The sequence below is a fragment of the Pseudonaja textilis genome, chromosome 2, assembly GCF_049901715.1.
Source record: "Pseudonaja textilis isolate UNSWEBS1 chromosome 2, rPseTex1.2, whole genome shotgun sequence".
In the NCBI taxonomy this organism is placed as follows: Eukaryota; Metazoa; Chordata; class Lepidosauria; order Squamata; family Elapidae; genus Pseudonaja; species Pseudonaja textilis.
The window spans coordinates 22,362,816-22,383,004 of NC_141991.1; the positions used below are offsets into that span (position 1 = coordinate 22,362,816).

Here is a 20,189-nt window from a genome sequence, read left to right on the forward strand (position 1 = left end):
GGAGTTGTTAAATTAGTAACATGATTGTTAAGTGAATCTGGCTTCCCCATTGATTTTCCTTGTCAGGTTGCAAAGGGGGATTATATGACTCTGGGACATGGCAACCGTCATAAATGTGAGTCAGTTATCAAGCATCCGAATGTAAACCATGTGACTGTGGAGATGCTGCAATGGTCATAAGTCTGAAAAATGGTAATAAGTCACTCTTTTCAGTGCTATTGTAACTTCAAAAGGTCACTAAACGAATTGTTATAAATCAAGAACTACCTGTATACACCTCAATATTTTGCAGGCAAATTAAATGTGCTTTCTCAGCAACATTTGGATTATTTCTGGCAAATACTACATTCCTGCTCTCACCAACCAATCATCTGAAAAATAAAAGGAAAAAGAAAGAAATAGTAACTTTATACCATTTTACAGAAAAAGGCTCCAGGGCTCATGATTCTTGTAAGGCTTGTATTTGAAACCTGCCCATCACATAAGTTTTCAGTTGTCCAATAAGGAAATTCATACAAAAGCCTCATTAAAAAAATATAATCAAACTAATAAAATGAAGGAGGGTGGGGCTCTCCTAAGTGATGGTTCCGCATAACAGATAACAGGTAATCAGAGTCAGAAGGGACCTTGTAGGTCATCTAGTCCAACCCCCCACCCAAGTGGGAGACCCTACACCACTTCTGACAAATGGCAGTCCAATCTCTTCTTGAAAGTCTCAAGTGATGATGCTCCCACAACTTCCAAAGGAAAAGCTGTCCCATTGGTTGATTGTTCTCAGTTTCTCCTTATTTCCAGGTTAAATCTCTCCTTGTTCAGTTTCCATCCATTATTCCTTGTCTGGCCTTCAAGTGCTTTAGAGCAGTGGTCGCCAACCAGTGGGCCGGGGACCACTGGTGGTCCGCGAGAAAATTTTGGTGGTCTGCAGAGAAATGTCATCCCCAAAGCAATTAATCCAGGCTGCACAGGAATACAAGGCTGCGCCATCCACATGGCCCGTGGGAACACAAGGCTTGCATCGCTTGCATTGCGAACAACACGAGGTAGTGAGGGGAGCGGGGAAAGGGTTGAGGGGGCGAACTTGCCCCACTTGCCCCACACAAGTAGCCTGGCCACTTTGCTGCTTCTTTCTTTTTCTACTTTTGGCTGCACACAAGGAAAGCAGCAAAAGTCTTTCTTTCTCTCCTCCAAACTCCACCAGAAATGAATCTTTGGGACCCTGCAAGGCATCCTGCTCCAAGAAGCTCCACCAGTACAACAAGTCTCACAAAGACTCATTTCTGGTGGATTTTGGGGGAGAAAAAGAAAGACTTCTGCTGCTTCTGTTGCTTTCCTTGCATGAAGCTAAAAGTCTCTCTCTCTCTCCCACTGAGAACAGAGCTGGAGATGGTATCCTGCGATCCCAAATAAAAACGTTCAATTGGTAGGAAAATGGGGTGGGGTCCTGCAGACTTTTGGGGGGATTTTCCAAGGGTCTCTGGTCCGCAGGATTTAAAATTATGAGTTTGGTGGTCCCTGAGGTCCAAAAGATTGGCGACCTCTGCTTTAGAAAATAGCTAGTCTCCAAAGATACTAACAAAGATACTAACAGGAAGGTGTATTTCATTTGGGCTATAAAACTATTAAATAGCAGCAAAAAGTTTATTCTGTTCTCCTCTACCTAACATACATCCATATGAATACAGCCCACTGTATTTACCATATTACCTGGAGTTTGTCTACTTTTGTTGTTGTAGCCCCCTCTTCTTTTTTGAGTGTACCCTCCAATATACTCCACAAATATCAACTGGACTTCTCAGCCCCACCCTAAATACCTCAATATGCTCTGGTTTAATGCACTGAGACTCAGTTCCATCCAGGTAGCCTTGATGAGAGCTGTGGTCAAGTGAATGAGGAAGTTATGATCAAATTCAAACACGCTAGAGCCGCAGGCCAGGGAGCTGTGTCAAGGCAACAGGTTTTTTTTTTAATGTACTAAAGCAAACAAAACACCTCGAGTATTTATCATACACAGAGCAGGTTCACAGTACAATATATTTCACATGCTGGCTCCTGAAACACTTTTTAGCCTGATTGCTACCAGGTGAGTCAACTAACTTCCTCTTCTCCAGGTGCAGCATCTCTGACTTTGAAAGCTGTCACTGCCGCTGTCCCAGGGGATTATTGAGACCGATTTCAAATTGCTTAAATGCTCCCGAAGTGTAGAAACAGGTGTTATAAAAAGGTGGAGTTTAAGGAAATTTAATTTGCTTCCTCCATGGGACCGTGAAAGGTACAGCAGAAAGTTTATCCTTCCAGAAAGATCAGGGTCTCTCTCTCTACCACCCCACCTCCAGGCAATTTTATTTTGCTTTGCTCTGCTCATTTTTTTTTACTTTTCAACTTTTGGCTAGCAATAAGGACTGCTTCATTTTGTTTCCGTGTTATTTTTAAGGAGATTTGTTTTTAAATACTACTGTACTGAAAGTGGTGTGCCTACTTCAAGAGTTTTTATACAGTCTAGTAGTGGGTCTTGCTCCCGGGTAACTGGCTGTGGGATCACAACAAACCCTATTTAAAAGTGGGTGTTGGCTCACACAGTTCCCATTTTTACATTCCTGCAAAAAGTTTCACTTAATTTTTTTTTCCTACAGGAGCTCATTCTAAAAAGCTGAGGTGTAACATCTTAAATACTGGGATGTAAATATTTAATTTCTTGAAAAGTACAGGGCTACCAACTTCTAAATCTGGTACTCTTATCCTGGAGCCAATGTTTCCATATGGTTCAGCTACTCAATAATTCTGCTCTCCAGGCAAAGAGGAAATTACTGATAAAGGCTTTTCTGCTAGTTATTTAGGGCAAAATTGTTTATGCCACAGGGAGGACATTTTTTCCAATAATTTTAAGTTGAAAATGTGAATTAAGCATATTTGCAAATTGAAGGAGCAAAGGGGCAGGAATGAATGCAAAACAAGCTAAATTTCAAGGTGTTTAGAATGACCTATAGATATATAGGTCATTATAATGTATAGAATATAGATTTATTGAACTCATATGTTGCCCATCTCAGCTTTCAAACATACATATGCTCCATAGACTATAGCTTAGAATATAGAAATCTAGAGGCTTTTTTCTTGTTCATGTGAACTGGCCAGAGTCTGTGAGAGTTGGGTGGCAGACAACTTTAATAAAGATATAACTGAGGCTAGAATTTTATCCAAAAATTATTATTCATTAAATGTGAGAACACTCTTGCTGAGACTACATTTCTAGTAATTCTCCATGTAGTAATTAAAAGGTGTTTTTGATCCAGGTATTTCATTTTTAAAATTCCTTCTTAATTCAGTTTCAGTTGGCATCCAGTCTTGGAAGCTTCTTTTCATAAAATGCCTACCCTTAAGTTTCCAGGGTATGCAAATAGCCATAAAGGGTGGGGTGGGGTTAAAAAAAGTCAAGATGGCAGCCACATTTTCCCGTGGTTGCTATGCAGAGAAGGGGTTCAAAGGGCCACCATCTGGATTTCCTTTGAACTCTCATAGATAAAACCCTTGAAACCCAGATGGCCCTGGCCTCATTCCATTTTGTATTATTTTTAAGATTCTGAGCTTCGGTATGGAAAGGAAAGACATGCTGTATGTTGTGAAGGAACCTGTCTGCCTCCACTATGAAGTTTATTTCTTGATTCAGCATAAGCCTCAGTGGCTTATTGTTAGGAAATTAAGATGGTGGGGCAGGGGCCTGTAGCTTGAACAAAAGACGGAGGTAGGCTGAGAGTTGATAGATAATACCCTAAGAGGTTAGAAAATGTGGCAAGGAAATTTGCCCAAATATTTTGTGCCTGGCCATATCCTTGCAAATATAGTGTCTTTGGTCCATGGGCAAGCCCTCCTGAATGGCAACCATGTTCTTGAGTGCCTTCAATGTGCTTCTGAACTACTAATGTGCCAACTGGTCTCAAACTGCTCAGGTTCTCTCCGTTAAATTATCTTGTCCTGGATTCGAGTCATACACTCACAGGTTGCCTTACGGTGAGTCAGGATTAACTGGCACACAGCCAATTGGATAATTACAGAAACAATGGAACAATGGAGCAGAGCAGCCCAGGCATTGGATTGGAGCCAAAAAAAATTTCTGTAGGATTGGAAGTTTTTTTTTATTTAAAAAAAGCTAAATACATGAGGGTTTGAACATGGTTTCTCCATATTGGTTGACTAATATTTATTTACAGGCTTTATAGATTGTTATAAGTTCTCAATTTGTTTTTGAGTTACATCAGGTGTTGAGATTGCTGATATGGCTTCTAGTTTTCTTCAAGAAATGGTACTTATTTGAAGTTTGTTGGTTTCTGGTAAGCTAGCTAAAGTGGTTCGTTCTTGTTATGGATGAAGCCTGAGACACCCAAGGCCACCATGAGGTTTGTTATGTTGTGCGAAGGCAGCCATGCCATTTTGCACTCTCTTCTCTCCAGCATTAGATCAGGGTTTCTCAGCCTTGGAAGTTTTGAAAGGGTTGAATTCCCCAGAAAACAGGCTGGCTGAGAATTCTGGGAGTTGAAGCCCACACATCTTCAAGCTGCGAAGATTGAGAAACATTGTGGATTTGTGGTAGATGTATTGTTGTTATTCCCTCAGCAGCAGCTGTTGTAGTTATAGTGTGTTTCCTGCTGGTTTTTTTTTTTAATGATTTGAATGTGTAAGTTTTACACAGTGCAATTGTTTGTCATCTCTTTTCTATCTCTTCTTTAGAAGTAAGTTTCTAATGGGGTGCCAATGGATTATGTACCAGCAGGAGCTAGCATCCAGCTGAACATGCCTGGGCATGGAACCCAGCCTGGCTAGAACTTGGATGGGAGACCACCTAGTGATTCCATGGCATTAAAATAAACCAGAAGGTTAAAATATGAAAGAAGGCAGGGTCAAGTGGTTTCATACTGTTGCCACAAAAATACCATGGCTGAGTTCATTGAATCATTAGTAGTCCAAGTCAGCTTGAGAGCATTTTACCCTTACGTGTCAAAAAAAGCAATTGCCCAAGCTTCTTGAAAAATTGTCAAAAGGACCAATTTTATTGTTTAGTCTGCTACCCTGAGCCATAAAGCGATATGTTTTGTGCCTCATTACATACAGTGGGTTCTCCTGTTAGATCCTCTAGCTGCCTGTTAGATCAGAGGTGTCAAACTCAAGGCCGGCAGGCCACATCTGGCTCATGGGGTGCTTAGATCTGGCCCATGGGGTTGCCCTGGAAACAGCGTGGTGCCTCTGCCAGCAAAAATGGACCTTGGGAGGGCCACACACGGTCTTCCCGAGCTCCATTTTCACTGGCAGAAGGTTGCAGGAGGCCGTTGCAGGTGGAAATGGAGCTCGGGAGCCTGTTTGTGCTGGCAGAGCATTTGGGCCACCATAGGCACCCCCAACACATGCCCACCCTGGCCACGCCCACCCCAGCCCCCCAAGGTCAAACACAACCCTGATGTGGCCCTCAACGAAATCAAGTTTGACACCCCTGTATGAGACAGAGGCATGCGCAGCAGAAAAATGTTTGCAGGCATTTTGGGTATTGTAGCCCATCATATCTGGATCTTGGTTTACATAAGACTTCCTTCTTTTGGGGGAGGACTGGATCTTATCAAGCTAGCAGCATGGCTTGAAGACAGGAAAGCTTTGTTTTTTTTAAAGAGGAGGAGTTGAATGTCCAGAAGAAGGATTTTTTATTTGTTGACATAATCTGAATGCTACAAGGAAATGATCCCTGTTTGCAAATTGTTTATAATCCAAAGGAAGAATGCCCTCTCCCATGAATCACTTATTTCTTTTCATGAGAGCACACAAAACGTGCATTCTGGATCCCTTGCCTTATCACCTCCGTTCTCAAGAACAGAGAATCTAGCGGTGGCAGAGTAGTTAGAAATATAGTACTGCCGGTGTTGGAAGAAATGTCCATCTGGGTTCAGTTCCAATTGGGGAAGAAAGACACTGGAAACATGGAGACTGCTTGGAAGGATGGTTTGATGATGGACAGCAGGACCACATGGGGTTTGGAGTCCTGGGCAAAATGGAGCACATGGGTGAGAGAGGGAGAGAGATTTATACCCTCTGTTGGGCTTTGAACTTGCTTCCTGTTCCTGTGGAAAGAAATGTATCCTGATTGGTTGTCAGATTCCCATGGGACCATGCAGGGGTAACTTTGCAGGGTAGGCTGTCTTGAGTCCCAAGCTTGGTTGAATCTTGCTGGGTGATGTAATCTTCCCAGTTGCCATGTGATGAGATGGGTAGAGGGCTAATCCTATCATGTCCTGAGGGCCATGTCTTAATCCCATCACCCTGGAGCTGAAGGGGGGGGGGGCAGGGAGCTGCAGGAAGCTGCTTTAAAGACATGTTTCTCCTTTCTCATCCAGGGAAATATATTATTCTGCTTTTTTAAATATTTCCTACAATATTTCATTCTTCTAGGAAGAGGGGTGGGTGCTAACTTTCTACATAGGCTGACTTGCCAGGGGTTCAATCCTTACCGGCTCAAGGTTTACTCAGCCTCCCATCCTTTCGAGGTGAGTAAAATGAGGACCCAGATTGTTGGGGACAATAGGCTGACTCTGTAAACCGCTTAGAGAGGGCTGTAGAGCAGTGTGAAGTGGAATATAAGCACTATTGCTATTTCTCAACTTTGACAACTTTAAGATCTGTGGACTACACCTCCCAGAATTCCTCTCTTCACCAGGGTCATATTATTTATGTATTAAACTGCCAAATTTCTTGATGACTTACTTCTGCTCTCTTCGCAGTCTCCCTGCCTCCTTTTTTACAGCCCTGATCTGCATTAGATACCTTTGAATAATGAATATTCCCTTTTTTTATTCATGGAATCAAGAGTTTTGTCTCTCTGAAAGAACTGAACTGGGATTAGGGACAGACAGGCACAACACAGGTTATGTAGACAGTAAACACAGTGTCAGACATAAAGATCTCAAGTGCCTATATACAAATGCACAATGTCTGGGGAACAAACAGGGTGAACTCGAACTACGAATACATGAAGGTAAATATGATATAGCTAGAATAACAGAAACTTGGTGGGATGAAACCCATGACTGGAATATACTGGTAGAAGGATACAAACTATTCAAAAAAAAATCCCATAAAAGAGGAGGTGGAGTTGGACTGTATGTAAAGGACCACTATATTGCTACAGAAATGCATGAAACCAAAGATGAAAACCTCCTAGAATGCATATGGGTCAATATAAAAGAAAAAAAAATGACATGGCCATAGGCATATATTATAGGCCATCCAATCAAGCAGAAAAAATGTCCTTTTTGCCAGCCAACTAACAAACATATGCAGGAAACACACAACAATAGTAATGGGAGACTTCAATTATTCTGATATCAATTGGAAAAGTAATTCTGCACCAAATGAGAAATCAAATAAGTTCCTAACCAACATAGCTGACAACTTTGTTGTCCTAAAGGTAGAGGGTGAAACTAGAGGGACAGCCATACTGGACTTAATTCTTACAAACAAAGAAGAAGTGATAGAGGGAGTTGAAACTGCAGGAACCTTGGTGAAACTGCAGGAACCTTGGGTGAGAGTGACATACTAGAATTCAACATAACACAAACATAAGCAACAGAACATAATGACACCAGAGCCTTGGATTTTAAAAGAGCTGATTTCAATAAACTCAGAGAGAACTTGGGAAAGATTCCATGTATGAAAATCCTAAAGGGGAAAACAACTCAAGAATGTTGGGAAACTCTAAAAAGTATGATCATAGAAGCCCAGACCAGCACAATACCACTGAGAAAGAAAAACAAGAAATCAAAACAAGAAGAAACCAGCATGGCTACACAAAGATCTCTTTGGCAAATTGAAAGAAAAAAAGGACAAGTACAAAAAATGGAAAGAAGGACATACAACTAAAGCAGAATATCAGCAGATAGCCAGAATCTGCAAAGACGAAGTCAGGATAGCAAAAACTCAGAATGAACAAAGACTTGCAACAAAAGTCAAAGATAATAAAACTTTCTTCCAACATATAAATAACAAGAAAAAAAATCAAGGAAACAGTCAGTCCACTAAAGAGAGAAGATGGCAAGGAAGTAACAGGCTACAGAGAGAAAGCAGAACTGCTTAACTCATTCTTTGCATCTGTCTTCACGCAAAAAGAAACTATTGCTCAACCTTCCAAAAATATAACTGTAAAAGACAGACCAGAAATAAAAGTTAAAATAAGCAAAAAAAATAGTAAGAGAACACCTGTCTGATCTTGATGAAAACAAATCACTGGGGCCTGATGGATTACATCCCAGAGTTTTAAAGGAGCTGGCAGAGGTCATCTCAGAACCACTGCACCATATCTTTCAAAAATCCTGGAGCACCGGGGGACTACCAGAGGACTGGAAAAGAGCTGATGTGGTTCCCATCTTCAAAAAAGGAAAAAACAAACAGACCCAGGAAACTATAGACCAATCAGCCTAACATCAATACCCGGGAAGATACAGGAAAAGATAATAAAAAAAACAGATCTGCCAACATCTAGAAACAAGTAAAGTAATAATAGCAGTCAGCACGGGTTTGTTAAAAACAGATCATGCCAAACCAATCTTATTTCATTCTTCAACACGGTGACTAAATTAGTAGACCAGCAAACTACTGTGGACATAATATATTTAGATTTCAGCAAGGCATTTGACAAAGTAGACCACAACCTACTTCTTAGTAAGCTAGAAAAAAGTGGAATAGATATCACCACCACTAGATGGATTCACAACTGGCTGGCAAACCATACTCAACGAGTAGTCCTTAATGGGTCTAAGTCTACATGGAGGGAAGGAAGCAGTGGGGTGCCACAAGGTTCCGTCTTAGGCCCAGGACTCTTCAATATCTTCATTAATGACTTAGATGAGGGAATAGAAGGGGAACTTACCAAATATGCAGATGATACTAAACTGGCAGGAATAAGCTAACACCCAAGAAGATAGGCTCAAGATCCAGATGGATCTTGACAGACTAGAACACTGGGCCATATCTAATAAAATGAAATTCAATATAGAGAAAAATAAAGCCCTACACTTAGGCAAGAAAAACCAAAAGTACACATATAGACTGGGTGAAACCAGGCTCAATAGCAGTAACTGTGAGAGGGATCTTGGAGTCTTAGTGGACAAGCAGCTAAATAGGAGCCAGCAGTGTGCAGCCGCCGCCAAAAAAGTTAATGCAAGCCTAAGTTGTATTTAGAGGGATACAGTCAAGATCAAAGGAACTACTAATACCACTCTATAAAGCAAAGTAAGACCACACCTAGAGTACTGCATCCAGTTTTGTTCACCACATTATAAAAAAGATGTTGAGAGTCTAGAAAAAGTACAGAGAAGAGCAACCAGGATGATTAGGGGATTGGAGGCTAAAACATATGAACAGTTGCAGGAACTGGGCTTGGCTAGTCTAGTAAAGAGAAGGACCAGGGGAGACAGGATAGCGGTCTTCCAATATTTGAGTGGCTGCCACAGGGAGAAAGGGGTCAAGCTATGTTCTAAAGCTCCTGTAGGCCAGACAAGGAATAATGGAGGGAAACTGAACAAGGAGAGATTTAACCTGCAAACAAGGAGAAACTTTCTGACAGTGAGAACAATCAAGCAGTGGAACAGCTTGCCCTCGGAAGTTGTGGGAGCACCATCACTTGGGACTTTCAAGAAGAGATTGGACTGTCATTTGTCAGAAATGGTGTAGGATCTTCCGCTTGGGGGGGGGCAGGGTTGGATTAGATGACCTACAAGGTCCCTTCCGACTCTGATTATCTCTATCTGTATCTAATTTGATCTTGTTCATCATCTCTGGCCTCCCTGGACAGGTACCGTTCAGATGTGTTGGGTTATTTATATCCTCACTAATTTGGATGCTGCTCAGGAATTACTGAGGGCAGATGCTCAGTTGTTCTCAGTCCTCAAGAAGGCCATTGCCTTGTCTTGTCTTCCTTTCCTTTCTTTCCTTTCTCCTTTCCTCCCCCTTTCCTTTCCTCTTTTCCTTTCCCCTTTTCCTTTCCTCTTTTTCTTTCCTCCTCTTTCCTTTCCTTTCCTCCTTTTTCTTTCCTTTTCTCTCCCTTATCCTTTCATCCCCTTTTCTTTCCTCCCCTTTTTCCTTTCCTTTCCTCCCCTTCTTCTCTTTTCCTTTTCCTTTCCTCTTTTTCCTTTCCTTCTTTTTTTCTATTCCTCCCCTTTCTTTTCCCCCATTTTCCTTTCCTCCCTTTTTCTCTTCTCTCCTCCCCCTCCCCTTTCCCCCTCCCCCTCACATCAAAGCAAATTCTTTCTTGAATCAACTGTTGACTCTTGGAGACTTCCTAGCCATGTTCATCTGGTTTTCTTATCAACAATATGGAAGGGGTTTGCTGGACTTTTATCCACATAGAGTCCTTTTGTCATGTAACCTATAGATTTAATGAACCTGTTCTTCTGAGGATTGGAAATGGAGTCGACTGAGAAAGCAAGAAAGAACCACCACAGAATGGAACAGATGCCGAAAGAAGAAACGTCTCAGGTAAAGGCAACATCTGAACTTCCGTTCTCCTTTGCAAAATACTGTTTCATGAGGACCGATCATTATTATTGGATAGTAATGATATCCAATATTATTGGATATTTTGGGGACGGGGATAGTCTGAGGGCGTCCATGTGTGGAAAGGGAACTTCATGAGGACAGTGGTGATACCCAAGCAGGAAAAGCCCAAAGGGAACATCAGGCCAGCCATAAAACAAACTTGCATAGGAAAAGAGATTTGATAAAAGGTATTGAAAGAAGTCCCCTAGACAAAAACCAAGTAATTAAGAAAGCTAGGGAAACAAGAAAAAGAAATCCCTTACAAAAGATCATGCCAAATCAGCAAAACAAATAGACAAAAGACACGAAATAAATTCCATAGCAGACAGGAGATTGCCACCAAACAAATATAAGAAAACATTAGGATGAAACTGATAATCCAATCAAATCACCCCGCAGAGTTTACCCTCTGGCGGAAATGAAGACAACCACCTGACAGGATTTAAAACATTAAGAAATACAAACACAAGCACTCACACACAAAAGGAGAAAAGGTATAAAAATCAGGAGTTTATTACACAAAGATGGCTAGCCCCAGGAACGCAGACTTCTTGCTATCTCTTGCCTTCCTGAAAATTAAAGGAACCCGCTTCCAAGCAGTTGTCTCTGTCTGTGTCCTTGCACTGGAGCACTCCCAGCAGGAAAACCGAATCCTTAGAAGAAAGGCATTTTCCAGCCTTTCAACACATGGCAGGGAGTTCATATAAAAAAAGAGTGACAGGGCCTTGGTGTCACGGTCATAGCTACCATCTTGATTTGTTTAACCACCTCCCATTACAGAGACCTTAGATCAGGGATGTCAGATGTCATCATGGCAATGTCACGTGACGTATCGGGACATCTTTCCCTTTCGTTAAACCAGGCGTGGGCGTGGGCAGCATGTGACGCATCTGGCCCGCAGGCCAGGAGTTCGATAGCCCTGCCTTAGAGGGTACATCTCTCAACACACTACTATCACAAGCCTGTTAACTAAGTCACTCTGACCTTGGGAAACTTGAGCAGTCTTTGCTGAGTTTTTGTCCTGAAATTTAGCCTAGGAATGTGTTACAGGTAGGCCTCGACTTATGACTATGGTTGGGGGTCCACAATTTTGTTGCTGTGCACGATTTTTGCTCAGTGAATCATACCTAGTTTTATTACCTTTTTTGCCTTGGTTATTAAGTGAATCGTTGCCATTGTTAAGTGAACTGCATGGTCATTAAACCATTAATTTTGCTTGTGGGAAACCCTGCTGGGAAATGGTGCTGGGAAATTGCAAATGGTAACCCCCTGACTCCAGGACCCCGTAACCATTGTCAAAATATGTTGGTTTGCCATGCGCCCAAATGGTTGTAAGAGAGAGTATTGGGTGATAGTCATTTTTTGCACTGCCCTTGTAACTTCAAACGGTTGTAGGCTGAGGGCGACTTATAATTATGTAAATACAACAGGTTTTAGAGACAAGAGGCCTGAACCAGTTCTGCCCTGCAATTCTCCACATGAAAGGAACAGAGGAATATAAGGAACATTAGATTCAGAGCTACGTCACCAGATATCCTCTCTACTTCAATGAGCTGAGATATCGTACCAAAGAGTCGGATAAGAGCCCACAGTGTATCCATAGCCTTTCAGAAAGGACTGTAGCACAGGTATCTGCCTTTGCAGGCAAAAGGCCTCACCTTTATTTTCTAGCATCGTCAGCTAAAAGAAACTATAGATCCCTCTGGGAATATCTTTCGATCAGAGATCCAATGATATCTAGGCTGACTAATGGTCTAACATGGAACAAAGCAGGTTTGTGAGGTCTTTAATTACAGGTAGTCCTCACTTTACAACAGTTTAGTAACCATTCAAAGTTACAACAGCACTGAAAAAAGTGACTTATGACCATTTTTCACGCTTATGACCATTGCAGCATCCCCACAGTCATGTGATATACCCTCGGATGCTTGACAACTGACTCATATTTATGACGGTTGCCATGTCCCGGAGTCATGTAATCCCTTTTTGTCACCTTTGGACAAGCAAAATCAATGGAGAAACCAGATTCACTTAACAACCATGTTTCTAATTTAACATCGGCAGTTATTCACTTAACAACTATGGTGAGAAAAGTCATTAAATGGGGGTAAAATTCTCTTAACACATTTCTCACTTAGCAACATAAATGTTATGGTTGTAAGTTGAGGACTACCGGTATCTCAGATGAAGACTCAAGGAGCTCAAAGTTGTTAGTCAATAAATACAAATATTATTATCTGTAGTCAAACAATTCCATGGGACAGTTAAACTTAGCCTAAATGGTCACTTTTTGTTGGTGTGTATGTGGGCTTTTTGAATCAGCATTAATTCCTGGTGATGGCCTGGATAAGTCCATGCAGTTTTCTTGGCAAGCAACAATCTGGGCCCTCATTTTACTGACCTCAGAAGGATGGGAAGGGTGAGTCAACCTTGAGCCTGGTGAGATTTGAACTGCCAAATTGCAATCTGAACTGCCAAATTGCAGTCAGCTGGCAGTCAGCAGAAGTAGCCTGCAGTACTGCACCCTAACCACTGCACCACCATGGCTCATAGAACTCAACTAGAACTCATGGTCTCCTGGTTTTTAGCCTGGTGCCTTCACCGCTACACCAAACTGACAACTTCCAAATGTGTTCAGGCTGCCAGGCAAAGAATTCTGGGAATGGCAGTTCTGAAGTATTTAGAAGGAAGCAGACAGAAAGCTGCCATATACATTTTATTTATTTAATTTAGATCCTGACTTTAGTTATTTTTATAAATAATTGCAGGTATCTGATTTTTTTCATAGTCTATCTGCCCAATAATAGCTGGCTTTTTCCCCAATGAAAAATTGGTAATCGGAGATAATTATATGTATGGTGTGGAATGGATGCAGAGCGCACCAAAGTGATGGCTATTTATTTTTTAAAAAGCAGTTAATCAGTCCATTAGGGAATGCTATGTTGACACAAAAGAGGTTTCCCAGAGTTTTCCTATGAGGGAAGAAATCACTAAGTAGTCATACTGATATCTAGTTATATAAAAGCCAACTGTCCGTTATTATAATTATTATGGTATAATTATTTTAATTATAATAGTTACAGCACTGTTTGGAGTAGGGAGTGTTTTCTTGGGTCCCATTTTGAGTTCTCTGGTATGCAATCTAACAGACAGGTACTGTAATTTGTCATGTATATTCCTGACACAGTTCTTCACTGTCCTATTCTTGCATATTGAGTTGGAAGTTGTGTTCTGCTAGTACTGACGTTGCATGTGTCCAGGACCACACAGATAAGGCATAAAGCTCAAATGAGCAGTAACAAGATCTCTGAAGGAAAGGGCAGCAGCCAAGTGACTTCTTCTGGCTGGGGGAGAGAGGCTGAGGTGAAGGCACAGGATAATATTCAAGGCCACAGTAGTGAATGTGAGGAAGTAGAAATTAAACCTATTGAAGCATTCAACTAAATGCTTGGAGGCTCAATTTGGAGAATGGGATGCATGTGCTAGCCTCACTCTCTTGCTTCCCACTCTCAGACAAGAGATCTACTTGCATTTTCTTTAATGAAATATATTATCCACAAAATCAAAGGCTTTCCTTTATTAGGCTACTGTCAGGGTTCCAAACAAAACTCCCAGGCAGGAACATTCCTTAAAGAATAGCTTTATTGGATATATCATATTGGCACAGATTTGGTGAAAACCAGCTTTGAAGGTTCCTGCAGTTTTCACCAAGTTAAAAGTATAAGTTTTTCCCTTTCCCCAAACAATCAGTCACATGGTCCAATCTAGAGGCCGTCTGGTTTCTGGGTAACATCACTCCTCCTCTCTCTGACCAGGTGTGAGAAGGTCCTTAGTTCCCAAGAGAAAGTATTTTGTTTTGGCTACAAAACCCCAGCTATCTCTATTCCCCCCTCCCTTTCCCTCAGCTCCAGTGTGGCAACACTGATGCGGCAAAATGGCTTTGGTCAGGTCACCTTCAGGGTTGACAGCTACTGGATTATCTGAAGAGCTTCCCTTGTATTCAAATCAACATAAAGAGACCTCCCCTTCAGACCACCAACGGAACATGTCAGACTAGGGAAAGTAGGGAGTCAAGCTTTATGCATGGACCTCATCTCTGCTCACCCTGAAAGAAAACCAGACTAATGACAACAGGTCTATCAATCAGTCTTTGAATTGATAATGAAGACATTCAAGTGGTGAATAGCTTCTGCCGTAAACAATCAAACAAGGAATTAGTCAGTAATTCTCAACCCTTTGAGGTAGACCAGACTAGGAAACCCTTGTCATGCTATTTTCATTATAAGATTGTAGTAGCAAAATCATGCAAGTCTAAATGCACTTCCTTCATCTTCATGAGAATTAGAAAGGTCTTATCAGAGAAGCTGTCTCGAATTACAATTCTGGTCTGGCCTTGAATTCTTTTTAGCCTGACTCAGGAGTAGGATGCAAATATTTTTACTATCGGTTCTGGAGTGTGGTTAGGTGGGAGTGGCTAGGTGGGAGTGGCCATGTGACTGGGTGGGTGCGCTCCAGTTTTTTTGCCTCCTAGGCCTCAGGGAAGCCTCTTGGGTGAAGCAGTAAGACAGTGAGGGGGATTCCGGCACAGCTGATCATCGGGAGGAAAGAAAAAAGAAATACCGGTTTGGTCGAACCAGTAGCTGCTTTTTTCTTTTTATTTACTACTGGTTCACTCAAACCAGGCTGAACCGATAGAATCCTGGCCTGACTGCTATCTTGGTAGCAGCTCTTCCTCCTGTTGCTCAAGGTTATTCTTTCTTTCCATTGCATCAACTCAAGGCATACTCTTGGTAGGCCAGTACTTGGTAGAATAGCCATGAATTCCTTGGGAAAGATACTCAGATGCTGGGCTATAGCTATACGTAGACAATCAGAATTGTACAAGTGACACAACCTGGAAGCAAATGTGTATGTTTGTGTGTGTGAAAAATGAAAAGACAGAAGTAGGAAATGGGAAAAAAGGGAAGGTTTTTTTCAAAGTAAGAAGATACAGGAGGTAAGACTAATGGCTTCATAAGTCATCTCAACATCTCAAGATTAACTGTGTTGAGAAGAATTGAAGATCACTTTAAACTTTTTCCAAAAGAGTTTCAACAGTGGGAACATGGAATAGACCTGGATTTGTTATTGGGGGTGAAGGAACTTATAGGTAACACTATATCACGAGTCAACATCCAGCCAATACTTTTTAACTTTTTCCTTAGTCGTTTTCAACCTGATGCTCTTCAGTAGTATTGGACTGTGGCTTGCATCATTTGATGCAATGCATCAATGAGATATTTAATCCAATACATATTACTGAAGTGCATTATGATGGGAAGGGTTGTCCTAATGCTTAAATTCTGTTCCAATGTTAGTACTTTCCAACAACCATATTTCCCTACATATGTCATCTTGCAACTAGCCAGGTATGTGACAAGTGATCTTTGAGAAGGCTTATTATATTAAATTTTCTGATTTTGCCATTAGTTGATTCCGGGACTTAATCCTGAAGAGGATGAAGATTTCCTTTCTGGACTGAATCCGGAGGAGAAGGAATGTCTGGGTTTCTTGATTCAGACAATCAATAATTTGGATAAGGAAGTCTCAGAAGACAATGAGTGGCGTCATGAGGAAACGGAAGGATCTCTAGGTAAAGTTATATAGTAGTTTGTTTCCATGGATCGCTGGGCCCTATCATTTAACCAATTGGCTGGTGGACCAAGCCTTTGAATGTCAAACTTGGTCTTTCCCCAAATATGATTTGGCCAACTTTGTTTCAATCAACACAACTACATTCTTCCTTTGCTACCTTTTATCCAACGAAAAGAGAGAATACACTGCCTTTCTATGTCAGTGTTATTCTTGTCATTCTGTGGAGGATTTTCCCAGCATTTAGTTGGGACAAAACTAATAAAGGGTAGTTGTAACTTTTCATTCATACAGTCTTGCAGGTTGTGTGCACATGTACAAGTATTCCTTGACTTATGACTAGTCACTTAATGCCCGTTCAAAATTATGATGCATCTTGAAAAAGCCACTTATGATCTGTATTCAAAGTTCCAACATCCAGGCCTCCACCGTGGTCACATGACCACATTTTGGGCAGTTGGTCAATTGACACACATTTATGGTCATTTAAAGCATTCCACAGCCAAGTGATTGTGGTTTATATGACCTTTTCCCCCCAGAATCTGATGTTTTTCCAGTTTCTGGCAAAAAATGCTCCATAGCTTTGCTTAACGACTGTGGTGTTTGTTTAACAACTGCTGCAAAAGAGATTGTAAAATCATGGTCATAGGGTGCCTACATTACAACCATCATAACTTATAACCAAAATAGCAGACTCAATTATGTTGTAAATTGAGGACTATTTGTACCCCTCTCTATGTATATATAAACAAAACCAGTGGTTACACATTTCCAATCATGGTTTCTTCTCTGCTTTCTTCCCTCATGCTGCATATGTTTACTAATGAACGTCATGTCAGAAGAGTTACATGGCAACTGTGCTGTCCCAGCCAGTCTATGGGAATTGGATAGTTACTTAGGAATTATGAGCTGTCCCCTTAAGGGGATGCATCCTGGGAAATGTAGTTCATGTCATGTGGCCACATCTGTAATCCTGATTGGTCACTGAATTGACCCTTGGTGGGTTGGGGGAGGTTTTCTCATTCTTGCCTGGACTCATGAACTGATAGCAGCTTTTTCTACCGCTACGAGATGGATTAGGAGATAACCATCTTTTACTTTTCTGTCTCTTGCACAGAAGTGGATTTGTAGCTGTGCAGATGCAAATAGATAGATTCCACAAAAGATCCATAACAAAGTACATTTATTGGTACATCAGGTATCTTCATAACTCACATTTATGACAAAGTTCTTCTTTAATGACCAATCCTTTGTATATCAGCCTTGCAGATAAAAGATGGTTATCTCCTAACCCATCGTAGCGGTAGAAAAAGCTGCTATCAGTTCATGAGTCCAGACAAGAGTGAGGAAACCTCCCCCAACCCACCAAAGGTCAATTCAGTGACCAATCAGGATTACAGATGTGGCCACATGACATGAACTACATTTCCCAGGATGCATTCCCTTAAGGGGACAGCTCATAATTCCTAAGTAACTATTCAATTCCCATAGACTGGCTAGGACAGCACGGCAACCACTCCAGTTACCATGTAACACATGAATGATTTTCCATAACTAGATAGAGAAAATAATTTAAAAACAACCTTCTGTCTCTCTGTTTCCAAACCCACCCACCCCTTTTTGTATTTCTAATAATGTGACCCTATGTCATTTGCATGTACAGGTTCTCAGGACCAATGTCAGCATCATGTCATCTGCAGCATGCCGCAACAAAGTAAATTTGGGGAAGATGCCCCATGGAAACATGCTCCCTGCCCAGCAGTTACTAAAAGTAAAATGATCAAGTCCCATTCAGTGGAGTGTGATGAAATCGCTTTGAGGAGGTGGTCTGATCTTTATCATCCTCCAGTCAAATTTCCTCCTAGATTAGCCAACTCTCACCCCACCCACTTAAAGAAGTTTGACACCATACTGAAGTCAGGTGTCAACGTTCAGGAGCTCCGCTCACGCTTCCTGCACCACCACGACAGTTCTGCTCCTGTCAAGCAACCAGCAAAGGATTCCGTGAGACGTTTGTCCAGTGCTCAAAGATCTATGCGGGATGAAGCGCTGCACAAGCTGGGCTTTCTTCAGAGAGACGAAGCTTTTCAGAATGCGCATCAGTGCATCCAGCTCCCGTGTGCTGAAAGGCCAGATAAAGAGGCAACGGCAGGTTCTAGCCACATGCTTAAGAAGTATCCATAACCCTTGCTACCATCCAGGGACAGATGCTTTCTTAAAGTCAGCTGAAAGCACGGCGAGGTTAGAACATCTCTTCTAATATGGTATTGTTGGATTATCTTCTGCAAAATGCTTAGACCAGAATACGGAACCTGTAATGTATTGTTTTATGCCAATGTATTTAACAGCATTTCTTGTATTATTGTTATTATTATTTTTTTGCACAGATCATCTTATTGGTACAGTAGTTGAGATGCATCATGTTGACTTTTAATTTGATTTCTAAACTTTTTAATATTGCTTCCTTAATCCCTGGAGCAGTGAAAGATATTACTTTGTGAAAATGGAGGCTCAGTTTCCTTCCTTTAGACTAAACTTAATATCTTTACTTATAAGATCAAAGCACAATGCACCCAACATCACAGAGAGCTTTCGGTTTTAGCTTTTACTAGGCAGTCTCCTGGTCTTCTTCCTCAGATTAATATAGAGGATGAAAACAATATTGTTTTCTAATCAGCACTCCCTATGTTTTGCTAGTGCAACTTCCAAAATTTTCATTTTTACAGATCATGGGAGGGGAACCCAGAGCAATGCATTGCTTAGATCCCTTTAACTATTCAAGAGCAGGTCTCATTTGAATATTACATTTGGCTTGTGTGAGTCTCTGACACAAATTGGAACATGAGTATCCCTTTGGAGCAGAGACTGGGAGGAATATCTGCTGGGTCTCTAATGAAGACCATCACATTTACTTCATGAGGGATCCATATATTCTAACTGATGCTACAGCCAACTATTGTTTTTATAGGCAGCAATGTCTCTTTTTTTTTTTTACAAAAATAAGATTTTATTTCCTTATTATCTTTCTATTTTTAAAAATTCTTCAAAGTACACAAAAGGTCAAAAAAACAGACATATGAAAGATATCACCTACTAATTTTGTGTTAATATTAGCATCACTTTTGGAAATGTTCTACAAGGAAAACTCTATTAAATGTTGATTAATTTAACTATTGTTTAACTACAGTAACTCTGTATTATATCATATTCCTTTGAGAGAAATCAATTAAACACTCAATTTTTCATTAATGTATTGCTTTTTCTTTTCTTTTTTTCAGTTTAACGTTACATTTCCAATGGTGGAAAATGCAAATTTTTAGGTAAATAAGTTATATTAAAGCAGTCCACCTTCACTGATCTTGGAAAAACTATGCCAGCTTGGATGGGAGACCAATAAAAAATACATCCCTATAATGTAAAATAAACTTGGAAATGGAAAAAAAATCCACAAGGTAATGACATAATACTTCTATACAATTGCCCAAGAAAACTACTGTTTTGTACAGGTAGTTCTCAACTTAGCCCAAAATTTCTTTTCCTAAATGAGACATAAGACAGTCTTGCCCCATTTTATGACCTTTCTAGTTACAGTTGTTAAGAGAATCGCTGCAGCTGTTAAGTTAGTAACACAGTTAAGTGAATCTGTCTTCCCCATTGACTTTGCAGCTCAGAAAGTCGCAAAAGGGGATCATGTCACCCCAGGACCCTGGAACGTCATAAATAAGAGCCAATTGCCAATTGTCTTAATTTAGATCCCGTAACTGTAGGGATTACTGCAATGGTCGTAAATCTGAAAAACAGTCACAAGACACCTTTCTCACTGTCATAATTTTGTACCTCAGATAACAGATAATCAGAGTTGGAAGGGACCTTGTAGGTCATCTAGTCCAACCTCCCGCCCAAGCAAGAGACCCTACACCATTTCTGACAGATGGCAGTCCAATCTCTTCTTGAAAGTCTCAAGTGATGGCGCTCCCACAACCTCTGAGGGA

The 20,189-nt window shown here is 41.0% G+C and overlaps 1 protein-coding gene and 1 long non-coding RNA gene across 3 annotated transcripts in view; both read left to right on the plus strand.

The window, feature by feature from the left end:
• The window catches only part of LOC148126807 (uncharacterized), an 80,827-nt gene that overhangs the window by 13,752 nt on the left and 46,886 nt on the right, over positions 1-20,189 (plus strand). The gene's annotated exons all lie outside the window — the stretch shown is intronic.
• Positions 1,955-20,143, plus strand: LOC113447634 (uncharacterized). 2 transcript variants are annotated; one of them, XR_015741581.1, is made up of 5 exons: positions 1,955-2,080; positions 10,403-10,506; positions 16,036-16,198; positions 17,861-18,438; positions 19,476-20,143. XR_015741581.1 is itself a non-coding variant. In XM_087923500.1 (5 exons), the coding sequence occupies exons 3-5, from the start codon at positions 10,435-10,437 to the stop codon at positions 18,379-18,381; spliced, it is 756 nt and encodes a 251-aa protein (XP_087779626.1). In that variant the 5' UTR covers positions 1,986-2,080; positions 6,427-6,521; positions 10,403-10,434; the 3' UTR covers positions 18,382-19,446. The 2 variants fall into 2 exon arrangements, 1 of the variants encoding a protein (XP_087779626.1); XM_087923500.1 differs by lacking the exon at positions 19,476-20,143 and adding an exon at positions 6,427-6,521 and having other exon boundaries at positions 1,986-2,080; positions 17,861-19,446.